The sequence below is a fragment of the Neophocaena asiaeorientalis genome, unplaced genomic scaffold (genome assembly GCF_003031525.2).
Source record: "Neophocaena asiaeorientalis asiaeorientalis breed wild unplaced genomic scaffold, Neophocaena_asiaeorientalis_V1.1 scaffold148, whole genome shotgun sequence".
Classification (NCBI taxonomy): Eukaryota; Metazoa; Chordata; class Mammalia; order Artiodactyla; family Phocoenidae; genus Neophocaena; species Neophocaena asiaeorientalis.
In genome coordinates this window covers 4022521-4034733 of record NW_020174050.1, presented here as the reverse complement: position 1 = coordinate 4034733, position 12213 = coordinate 4022521, and the positions used below count along the sequence as shown (strand labels likewise).

General features: G+C 43.8%; 1 protein-coding gene across 2 annotated transcripts in view; it reads right to left on the bottom strand.

Annotated features, from left to right (window-relative positions):
* Positions 1-5589, bottom strand: part of USO1 (USO1 vesicle transport factor) — an 86137-nt gene extending 80548 nt beyond the window's left edge. For both annotated transcript variants that reach the window (XM_024754116.1, XM_024754117.1), the window contains exon 1: positions 5358-5589. In XM_024754116.1, the coding sequence (XP_024609884.1) occupies positions 5358-5423 (66 nt within the window). In that variant the 5' untranslated portion in view covers positions 5424-5589. The remainder of the gene's footprint in view (positions 1-5357) is intronic.
* Positions 5590-12213: the final 6624 nt, after the last annotated feature.

The following is a 12213-nucleotide window of genomic DNA, read 5'->3' as shown; positions in this document are numbered from 1 at the left end:
TGAAAATATTTGAAAACATCACACAGTGCCTATTTAATAAACCTTGTATAAGTATCAGGTTTTTTGTTTTGTTTTTGACCATCACTCAGTACACACTTCTTTAGTAACAGAACCCTTTCAAGTACATCTACTCACTTTCTTTGGGACATGGTTTGGTATGCAAATTTTAAATGATACAAATAATCTATACATAATAAACCTTCAAAAGAGCCATGTAGGGACTTCCCTGGTGGTGCAGTGGTTAAGAATCCACCTGCCAATGCAGGGGACACGGGTTCCAGCCCTGGTCCAGGAAGATCCTACATGCCACGGAGCAACTAGGCCTGTGCGCCACAACTACTGAGCCTGCGCTCTAGAGACCGTGAGCCACAACTATTGAGCCCGTGCGCCTAGAGCCCGGGAGCCACAACTACTGAGCTCGCACGCCTAGGGCCCGTGCTCTGCGACAAGAGAAGCCACCGCAAAGAGAAGCCCGCACAGCGCAATGAAGAATAGCCCCTGCTCACTGCAGCTAGAGAAAGTCCACACGCAGCAACAAAGGCTCAACGCAGCCAAAAATAAATAAATTTATCAAAAAAAAAAAAAAAGTCATGTAGTTTTCAATAGACACTACTTAAAAAGAATATAAGAGACATCTTTGATTGGGTATAGAAGTGATCAAAGCACAGATCATTATTAAGGCTTTCTCTGACACTGTTATTATAAGAGAGCTAAGAGGGAAAACACATTACTATACTGACCTGGTTATTAATGTAGAATATGAAACAGGAATCCAGATACAGGAGTTTCAGGCTACACATTTATAGTAACGTGGTACCTAATGTGCTTGACTAAACCAAAACTATGTCTAAATTTAAGTGCACATTCCTTAATAACAATTTTTATTAAAAGAAACTACAGCTGTGTCCGTATTGTTAGCTCTTTTGCTTTTTAAGCCAGCTGACCAAAGTCTGATGGAAAAAGAGATGCCTTAACAGTAGAGTAATTCTGCATATCTTTTCTGGACTTTTGCAACTTTCATGCCTTGGGACACAATTTGAGAAGAGAATCCCCCCCCTCCACGATTTATCACCAAATGTAGTTAACACTTTTCTTGGAATCTGCCAAGAAACTCGCTTTTAAAAAAAGATATTAGTTGGAAGGTAGATGGGAAATTAAGCACGTCTGAGCACTCAAAAGAATGAGTAGGATTTTTACTATAATTAGTGTTTATTTGGACCTAGCAAAGGATGCCAAGGCTAAGGAGGCTTCAATCATCAGAAATCAGTGCCTTTCTCTACTAAAATAAAAAGGAGAAATCAAATTAAAAAGTATTTGAGGGCTTTCCTGGTGGCGCAGTGGTTGAGAGTCCGCCTGCCGATGCAGAGGACACGTGAGCCATGGCCGCTGAGCCTGCGCGTCAGGAGCCTGTGCTCCGCAACGGGAGAGGCCACAACAGTGAGAGGCCCGCATACCGCAAAAAAAAAAAAAAAAAATGTATTTGACTCTAAAACAGGAAAGGTTTAATGTGAATGAAATTCTAGACTTAAAATATTCCAAACTTTATAGAATTATTGACTATCATATGATACAAACACAAATATTTACTATTTTGTTTCTAAAGAACATCTTAATACCAGTCCAAAGTTACTCTTAACTAAGTATGAAAAGCTAGGCACTATGCAAGCAATAACACAGCTCACACAGTTAGAAGGCACTTTAGTTAAGAAAAAGCAGGAAAGCAGTCAAAGCACGGCAAACCTGAAAAATCCTTTAAGTAAAAAGTTCGACAAAAAAAAAAAAAAAAAGTTCGATGTAATGAATTTCAATCATTCCAGAACTTTGATTCCTACAGTCTTTAAAAAGTATTGTTTCAGCACCTAGTAATTGGTAAGCTGCTATGATTACAGTTCTGTGATTTCTTTCATAACACCATAATTAATTCATTTAACAAATATTTATTTAGTATTACTACGGAAAAACAAAGATTAAAATATCTACGGGGACTTCTCTGGTGGCACAGTGGTTAAGAATTCACCTGCCAGTGCAGGGGACACGGGTTCGAGCCCTGGTCCGGGAAGAACCCACATGCCGCGGAGCAACTAAGTCCGTGTGCCACAACTACTGAACCCGCGTGCCACAGCTACTGAAGCCCATGGGCCTAGAGCCCGTGCTCCACAACAAGAGGAGCCACTGCAATGAGAAGCCCGCGCACCACAACGAAGAGTAACGCCTGCTCACCACAACTAGAGAAAGCCCGTACACAGCAACAAAGACCCAACGCAAATATTAATTAATTAAAAATAAAAATAAAATATATATGAACACTGCCCAAAAGATGCTTAAGAGTCCAGAAGAGATGGCACAGATTTAAAGGGTAGAAAATGGTAAAGAGCCTAAGAAATGCACAATCTACTTACATTGTGAAGATTGCTCAGAGGGGAAAGATTCTATGCAGTTTGGTGGGGAAAGAAGTAAGGGGTGCAAATCAGGGAAGGGATCGATGATGGATTTAAAGGAGAAGTAGAATTTAGACAATGAAAAGAGGCTTTCCACTGGAAAGAGATGAGAATAGCAAAAAAGATGGAAAACCACAATGAAAATAATTTAATTTTGCAGGAATGGACAAACCTACAAAATACTAGCTGATAATGCAGAAGTTAGATATTCTAAGCTCTGGCAACTGGAATATCCAGGTCACTTCAAATCACCAATTAAAAGATCTAATATTGTACCAACACACTCTATTGATGCTCTATAAATACTTCTAAATTAGTGACCCATGACCCCTTATATCAATTATTCTTCCTGATGGAATGAGATGGTGAAATAAATTTTATTCATACTGTAACTCAGAGTAAACTATTAATTCTCATCAGAAGACATATTAGTTCTCCAATTTTGAGTATACACGTTCAAAGTTAGGCAAGAACAAGGATCCCCCCAACTTTCCTTTCAGTTTATATATACAAGATACACATCTGATACTCAAGTTTCACTTTGAAATCATGATATAAAAGCTATGTTGTTCCATTCACTATGGCAAGATCAAAGTGTTCTAGTCTCAGCTCTGCAATACTGCACAAATTGCTTTAGTGCTCTGTGCCTCAGTTTCCTAACTTGTAAAATAAGGGGGTTCCACCTGGATGATCTGCAAAGGGGCTTTCAGCTTTAAAATCCTATACCCAGTTAAATGAACATCACCTTTTCTACAGAAGTCATTGTGCCAAGACTAACTATAACAAAAAGAGTATTCTTTCCCTAAACACATGTAATAAAAATTAGCCTTTATTAAGCACATACTAAGTCTTAGGCTCTTTCTATTCCTTACTTCACTTAATCTTCACTACACCCATCAGAGTAGGCATTTTCCTCATTTTACTCATAAGGTTTTAGCCTCTCTTGCCTGTTCAATCCAATTAGGGGTGGAAGGCAAGGATTCAAATCAAGGTCTAACTCCAAAGCAAGCTCTAATAAACCACACTATAAAACTTGGTGCCTCAAAGAAAAATATCAGACAGATAATATACACAAACAAAAGCTGAAGGGGTGGGCTGTGACTATGGTAACCTGGAGAGAGCGTGGTCTTCTAAGAGCGCAACTCAGCTGCCTTGAAGCCCCGGTGGGAATGGACAAGAGAAGCCAAATATCGGTTTGTGTGTCTGCATGTGAAATCTCCTGATTTTCATATGAAGGAAGATAAGATTCACCAGCCTTCAGCTTCTGCTTTAAACAGTTCTAACTCAGATTTTGTGAGGTTAGTTCTAATAATTATATAAATTTCCAAAATTCCCAGGTAAGTATTAAAATACAGGGCAGCAGCAATAAAGCCTAGGCTTTGATGTAAGGCAAACTTTGGTTGAATCCCTGCTCCATTACTAGCAGTGTGACCTAGGTCAAGTTACTTCACCTCTCTAAGCCTCATTTCTTCATTTGTAAAGTGAGGATACTATCACCTATCTTTCAGGGTGGTTAGGGATCTAAGGAGAATGTGAACTATAAAGAGCACAGTACCCAGCACAAGGTAAGAGCTTGACAAATGAAAGCTATTATTTACCCTTCAGGATCCCAGTTAACACAGAACATGGGATCTATGTTCATAGACAACCCAGTAATGCATACAAATACTACCCAAAGTTTACCTTTAAAATGTCATACTTTGGACTTCCCTGGTGGCGCAGTGGTTAAGAATCCGCCTGCCAATGCAGAGGACACGGGTTCGAGCCCTGGTCCAGGGAGATCCCACATGCTGCAGAGCAGCTAAGCCCTTGCACCACAACTACCGAGCCTGCGCTCTAGAGCCCATGCGCCACAACTACTGAGGCCGTGTCCCACAACTACTGAAGCCCGCGCACCTACAGCCCGTGCTCTGCAACGAGAAGCCACCGCAATGAGAAGCCCGTGCACCGCAACGAAGAGTAGACCCCGCTCGCTGCAGCTAGAGAAAGCCCGCGCGCAGCAACGAAGACCCAACGCAGCCCCCCCAAAAGGTCGTAGTTTGTCACTTTCTTGTAGATCTAAAATTACTCTCAAATTAAAAGCTTAGTTTTAAAAAATGTCATATACACTCATTTCTAATAGACAACCAAACTTCGAAGAAAGTTTATCCTAAACCTAAAATCGAACCAACTTATCAAATACTGTTTGTAGTAGCTAACAATTTTTTTAAAGTGACGCTGCAAATCCTGTTACCACGAGTTTAGACTTCTGAATGGGGTGAATGGAAGGGAAATGTGTTTCCAAAGCAGTTTGAGCGCGAAAGATCCCTACAACGTCCGAGGGAGTATTTCCCAAATATTTGGGTAAGACTGAAAAACGGGGTCCGAACTAATAACACCTGGCAGAACGACCTGTCTCCAATTGAAGGTACAGGGGCAGGCAGCTTCGTGCCCAAACTATCGTATTATTCTTAGCCAACTGCTCTGGTCAACAGCTGGGTTTTAAACCTTCTTGCTGTCTTCCCCAAAGCCCCATTCCAGACCGCGAGGGAGGGAGCTGGACTTTCCTCACCGCCAGTGTAGACACTGGCGAAACGGGAGGGACAGGCCCGCGGCCCCGAGGGGCGTGGGAGACAGGTCGGGCCACCGCTGCCCCGTATCGATGACTTCCCGGGCGGCACCACCCGCGGACCACCACCAAGCGGCCTGCGGAGCTGTTGTCAGCAGGGCCGAGCCGCCGCGCTGGGGGTTTCGTTGGGGGCGTGAGGAAATAACTCGGGGGTTTCAGGAGAGGAAGGAAGGCACGGGGGCAAAGGGGGAGGAGGCATTTGGACTCCCGGCCCATGGTGACGCGCGGGAGGTGACCTCCGGGCCCCCGAGTCCTCCGTCCCAGTTCCTGCCCGGACCCTTCCCAAGTCCCGGACCCGCCGCTCCTCTCACCGTCTCAGCTTCTGTGTGCTGGGGTCCGGCACTCTGACCCCCCATAACCCCGCGGAGGAAATTCATTTTGCCGGTCAGCCACCGGCTCCACCGGCCCCGTCGGGAAAGAAAAGGTAACTTCCCCTGTCCTCCGCAGGGCCTGGCCCCCCAAGCCCGCACTCAGCGCTCTCCGGCCGCCGCCAACACCACCTCTTACTCGGCTGCAGCTCCAGCCCCCTAAGCCCGGAAACAGCCTCCACCACCTGTCGAAATGCGCATGCGCGGGGACGTGGCATTACGTGGCTGCTCGAAGGGCGAAGGCAAGGGGGAAAGCAGGCGAGAGGAGGCCGGTAGCCTGGGTCCGCCCAAGCCCCGCCCACTGCTCAGGCCCCGCCTCCCTCCGCAAGGACACTCCTCCTACCCTAGCCCTGCGCTGGTCGCTCGGGCTGGTCCCAACCACCCACGTGGTCCGAGCCCTGCCCTGCCAGCTGGAGAGGATCCGGATAGTGTACGCATTTTGGCTTGCAGGGTGTTTAATTGTCGCCGGACGTAGTGCAAGCTGTCAAATCTGGGGTCGTATTTTGTTGAGTCGAAAGTGAAATTTTCCTTCGGCCGACGTGACAGGTAAGGGTTCCCGGCCCCTGGAAGGGTTCTTTTGGTTTCGCGGTGTAGCAGTACCGGCGTTGTGGCCTTCTTGTCCCCGCAAATTGCATTTCTTTACAGGGCTTTGTTTGGTGGTAAAAAGGTTGCTAGAGCCCCCTCATTCCACTGCCACAGGAGGGCGCATTTCTCAGCTCTTGCTCTTCCAACCTGCTAAAAGGAATTCCTGGATCTAAATACCAGGTACACCGCTATTTTCCTGTGGTGTGGGGAGGAAACCACTCGAAACCTGCATTTAACTTACTAGAGAAAATACATTGATCTGCCGTGTCAGTTCGGCAGCTAGTAGCATGACGTTTTGTTATTAACTCTAAACCCCTACATTTTCGGTGTGGTTTTTTTTTTAGCATGAAAAATGGCATTTTTCAAATCGGTATGCCTTGTTTCTTTCGAAATGAGAGTGCCAGGTACACACGCTTATGGAGTAGTCTTGTAAATAAATATCTTGAACCTAAAAAGCGCAGGGTCTAGTTAGCTAATTGATTAATACACGTCTCCACTTGGATGCCCCACAGGTCTCAGATTCCCCGGCCTCCCTTAAAGAAAACAAAATCAATGTGCTTTTTCTGTGTGCCCTGACACGCTCTTTGGTACCATTAGCCAAATAATTGCCTAAGCTAGAAGGAGGAAGCTGGGAGGAATCTGAAACTCTGGATTGCACCCCCATGTGTTCAGTAGTCAATCCTGTCATGTCTATTTATAGAATATTGCTCAAATAGGTCTCTGCTCTCCATGCTCTCGGCTTCTGACATAGTTTATGTTGTCATTTTCCACCAAGATTATGGCAATAGCTTCCTAACTAGTTTGTCTGCATTCACGCCCTGGCTTCCTTCCAGTCATCTGCAGTCCACCCTTGGGTGAGCCTAACAATAACAAAACACCTGTCTGTGTTGATCTTCTTCTGAAAGTCCTCCAGTGGTTGCCCATTCTCTCCATAATAAAATCCAAACTCCTTAGCTTGGTGTACAGGCCTATTATGTTCTGGCTCTTGCCTGTCTTTCTAGCTCCTGTCTCCCTCACATACTCTGGATATATGCCTGGATATGCCCTTCCCCTCCCTCCACTTCATCAAGGAAACTCCTGCTAGTTCCTTAAGACTTTTTTTTTTAATTTATTTTTATTTATTTTTGGCTGTGTTGGGTCTTTGTTGCTGCTCACAGGCTTCCTCTAGATGCCGCGAGCGGGGGCTACTCTTCGTTGCGGTGCATGGGCTTCTCATTGCGGTGGCTTCTCTTGTTGCAGAGCATGGGCTCTAGGCTTGTGGGCTTCAGTAGTTGTGGCGCGTGGGCTCAGTAGATGTGGCTCACGGGCTCTAGAGCACAGGCTCAGTACTTGTGGCGCATGGACTTAGTTGCTCCACAGCATGTGGGATCTTCCCAGACCAGGGCTTGAACCTGTGTCCCCTGCATTGGCAGGCGGATTCTTAACCACTGTGCCACCAGGGAAGCCCCATATTTCCTTAAGACTTAACTCTGGCATCCTCTGAAAGCTCTTCCTGAAATCCAGATACGTATGTATATGCTAGCACTTTGCAGTTGTTGATATGTGGGAAGCTCTCAATAAATGCCTGTTGAACCGGACTGTTAAGGGCACGACTGTGTTATTCATTTTTATATCTCTGTGGCTTAGCATTGTCCCATAAAAGGTGATATTAATGGATACATGAACAAAACATTAAAGGAAATATGAATATAATGCTAAGGAAGAAGGTCCTTTTTTCATCTGTAAAGTGGGATTGCAGATAACACATATCACAAAGGCTCTGGTGCATGTTCCTTTCCTAGTGCCAAGGTTTTAAGCCTGGGTGACTTGGAGAACAGTGGGGATCATACTGCCCAAAATACTGTACACTAAGCATTGTCCTCTGCTTTAAAACTGGACACTTGACATTTTGCTTCAGACATTTTCCATGGGGGCATTTCATTGCAGCCTAAAAAAAATAACCAATAAATGCTCAGCATTTTTATTACCAGGTAATGTGTGCAAAGAACTTCACCCAGTCCCTAAGCCTTACCCCTCCCTGAGCCTCTCCTCACCTCCTCCCTGTGCCCCACTCTACCCCACTATCAGAGATAAAGCTCTGAGGTCAAGTGGGACTCATGGATGTCTATCACATGTATTATTTGGTAATAAAAAGTAGCGCCTTGACATCTTAGCAGAATTATTTTAAGACACCACCCTTTTCAAAATGCCCTGCTTTGTTTTAAATTTTGCTGAATGTAGTAAGTCACTAACAGCGTACTATGAGTTTTCCCTTCATTTGACCTGTTTTCTTCCCTAACAGCCTCCACTGGCCAGGAAGGACTATGGGCAGGAGGAGTGGGCAGTCTGGGACAGAGGAAATGAGGGTGGAGCCCCCAGATTTCCCCTTGACCTCACAGTCTTGCCTCTCTCCTGGTGTCTGGGAAGGGGTAGAGCTGCTTGATGCTTCCAGGAAAAAGAGGAGGCAGAGAGGGTACAGTGCCTAATTTTTCCCCCAATCGGGCGTCTGAAAAGGGAGCAGCCATGAAATGGACTGAAAAGAGAAAGGAGATTACATGCAAATCCAGTTCCACTGATTTTATAGAGAAAAGTCAGAGACCATGTCTCGTTCCTATTTGTACCCTTTAATGATCTAGCATAATTCCTTTTACATGGCAGATGCTCAAGCACCATAAAAGAAGAGAAAAAACATGAAAAAATTGTGACTGCCTGACTTACGCCCTTATACTTCTCACTTTCTTAAGTCTAAATATTCAGTATAAGAATGTCATGAATCATTAACATACGTATAATCCAAAATTTTAACTTGGGTAAATTAAAATTATTTTTCTGACAACAGAGCAACTAACAAAATTCATTGGTTTGAAATCCACTTTTAGAATTGCTTCCTTACAATCCCCTAGTTCAGTCGCTCTCCTCAGTGGCCCACTTTCCCCATCCTTTCTTACTTTCTAGTGGCAAACTCAACAATAACAATGAAATATCATTGCACAAGATTGTGTTTTGATTGAGGGTGGTGGTGATACGGTGGGGTGTTGTCCATACCTACTTAGGAGGATGAGTGGAGGTGATAACTTGTGTTTGAAATATATCACTACAGGTTTTTAAAGACTAGTTACTGGAAAATCAGGGTTCAAAAATATTTTTGATAACATTATGTATTAATTTTATTTATTAATCAAACAACACACAGCAAAATAAATTGATAATGATGAAACAGCAATTGAAATTCATAACCAATCAATAGTAACAGTATCAAAAACATTTGTGCTCTATCTTTGCTAGACTATCTATTCAAAGGACTTTACATAAAATGATTGACTTAATCCTCACAACAACCTTATGGGTAGTGTCATTAGCCCCATTTTTCAGATGGCGAAGCAGGCACAGAGAGTAACTTGCCTGATGTCATACCACTAGGAAGTGGCACAGCTGGGACATAAATTGGCAATCTAACTCCAAAGCCTGTGCTCTTATGTACTATGCTATCTGACCTCTCTAGACTCAAGGCACTAAGTAGAAAGGTGGTATACAAGTCCCTGTGTAATCTGGCCCCTCTGTTGTCTCTCTGACCTTACCTCCTGCTTTATTCCTTCTAGTCTAGCAACACTGGCTTGCTTGTGTTCCTGAAATTTGATTTCCCCTCATGGCCTTTGTGCTTGTTTTTTCCTGTGTTTTGGTTGTTTGCTACTCTACCCACATGGAGAAATGCCTCACTCCCTTCACCTTATTTAAGTCTGCTCAAAGGCCACTTGGGTCTCTCCTGACTGTTTTACGTTGCAACCTCCCCATACTCCTTCCTCTGCTGTGCTTATTTTCCTCTGTAGCACTTATCAGTCTGATACCTTATTCTCTTAAGATGCCATCAAGTTCACCTCAGAGAAAGAAGGAAAGAAAAAAAACCAAAAACGCCGCTGACTCTAAGATGCCATCTACCAAAAGACACATCCCAATTTTAGGTTTCATAAAATGTGAAGAAATGTTCATCATGGCATTAATGGAATCTTGTTTATTGTGTATTTCCCCACCATCACCTGAATGTAAACCCTTAAGGGTAGGGATTTTAGCCATTTTGTAAATTGCTATATCTTCAGTGCTTAAGCACAGTATCTGATGCATAGACAGCACTTGGTAGCTCTTTAATGGATGAATGAACTCCCCAAATGAGGAAATTCCCACTTTCAGCTTGTATGCATGGAAGCAGAAATTCTGCAGTGTTGCTGCATTGCATGGCAGCCAGACTTCCTCAATAGAGTCTGAAACAGGGTCCTCAGAAAATTGTATTAACTAATTTTAGTTTATGAATATTTTGTTGGCTTTTAGTAACCAACTTAGTAATTAACACTTAGTCAGATGTAAAGACAAACGTCTGGGGAAGGACTTAAATTTTTAGGATCAGATAGCATCCCATTGGGAGAATCATCTCAACCTCCCAGTGGCAAGCTTACTTTTGTTTGAAATTCGTTACACTAATGCAGTTATTGTCATCATCGTAGACTCCTTCTTCTTCTTCTTTAAGACAGGTGATACATTCATATGGTTAAAATATAAAGTGCAAAAGGGTATTTAGCAAAAAGTCTCCCTACTATTCCTTGGCCACCCAGGCAATTAATATAGGCAATTATTGTTTATCCTTCCGGATATACATATATGCATATGGACTCTCTCGCTTTTAATAACACAAATAAATGTAGCACATTGTACACACTGTTTTACACCTTACTTTTTCCCATTTAATGTATCATGGAAATTGTTCCATACAAGAAGAGGTATTCTTCATCCTTTCTTATTGTGTTCCATGAAATGCTTTAAAAATATTTTTTAAAGCCCTAGGAATTCCTTGGAAGAGGAGGGTGCAAGAAAGAGGGTTCTGGGCCCCCATCCTGCTCCATTTGATTGATTTCATTTGTTTATACTTCCTATGTCATTTGAACAAAAAGATTCAGAGGCTAAAATGTTGGACAGCCACCTCTCTTAGGAGATGCGAAACATGACCAAGGCAAGCACTTTGAACAGTCAAGTAGTTTCACATGCTCTAGAGTCCAGGATGCAAATTTCTGCCCTACCTGTTTCGAGAAGAACAATAATAGTATCTTCCTCATATGGTTGTTAGAATTTTATTAGATAATAGCTTTAATGTGCTTAGTACTTTAGTACATGAAGCAGAGTAAGTACTTAATAAAGGTTAGAGTGGAGACTCAGATACCTTTGGTGTATATCATCAATTTCTTAACAACCGAACATTTAAAGACATTACCCTATAATAGTACTCAACTCAAACTTTATTAGCTCATGTTACTGAAAAGTCTGATACTTCAGATATGACTTGATCTGGGGCATCAAGATAATCTCTCCAGGATCTGGGCTTTCATTATATCTGGACTCTGCTCTTTATATTGGTTTCTTTCTCTGGCTCTGTACAAGGGCAAGTTGGCTGTCAGTTCCTGCAGTCCTGTAACCTCCCAGGACCAAGTTCATCAAGGAAGACTCTTCACCTCTCTCCTTAGAATCTCAGCAAAAGTCCTCTTATGACTCACTGGATCTTATTGGGGCACGTGTCTTTGTGTTGGGCCAATTCCTATAGCCCTGTGTATGAGGTGCTCTGATTGGCTTTGATTCACACGCCCACCTCTAAAACAAGCAGTGGGAATCCTCCCCTCAATTCAAAGCATATGGCATAAGAACTGGGGAACAGGGACTTTCTTCAAAGGAGAGCTAGACTACTGTTCCAGGAGAAAGTTTATCAGGATAGGAAAAATAGAATAGATGCTCACTATATGCCCTGATGGACTTGACTGCTTGCCAGGTTTTTGGGGGGTTTTTTTTGTTTTTTGTTTTGCTCAGGACACGCAGGCTCAGCGGCCATGGCTCACGGGCCTAGCCGCTCCGCAGCATGTGGGATCTTCCCGGACCGGGGCACGAACCCGTGTCCCCTGCATCAGCAGGCGGACTCTCAATTGCTGTGCCACCAAGGAAGCCCGCCAGGTTTTTTTTAAAAATATTTTCCGGGCTTCCCTGGTGGCGCAGTGGTTGAGAGTCTGCCTGCCGATGTAGGGGACACGGGTTCGTGCCCCGGTCCGGGAAGATCCCACGTGCCGGGGAGCGGCTGGTCCCGTGAGCCATGGCCGCTGAGCCTGCGCGTCCGGAGCCTGTGCTCCGCAACGGGAGAAGCCACAACAGTGAGAGGCCCGCGTACAGCAAAAAAAAAAAAAAAAAAAAATTTTCCCCACAGGGG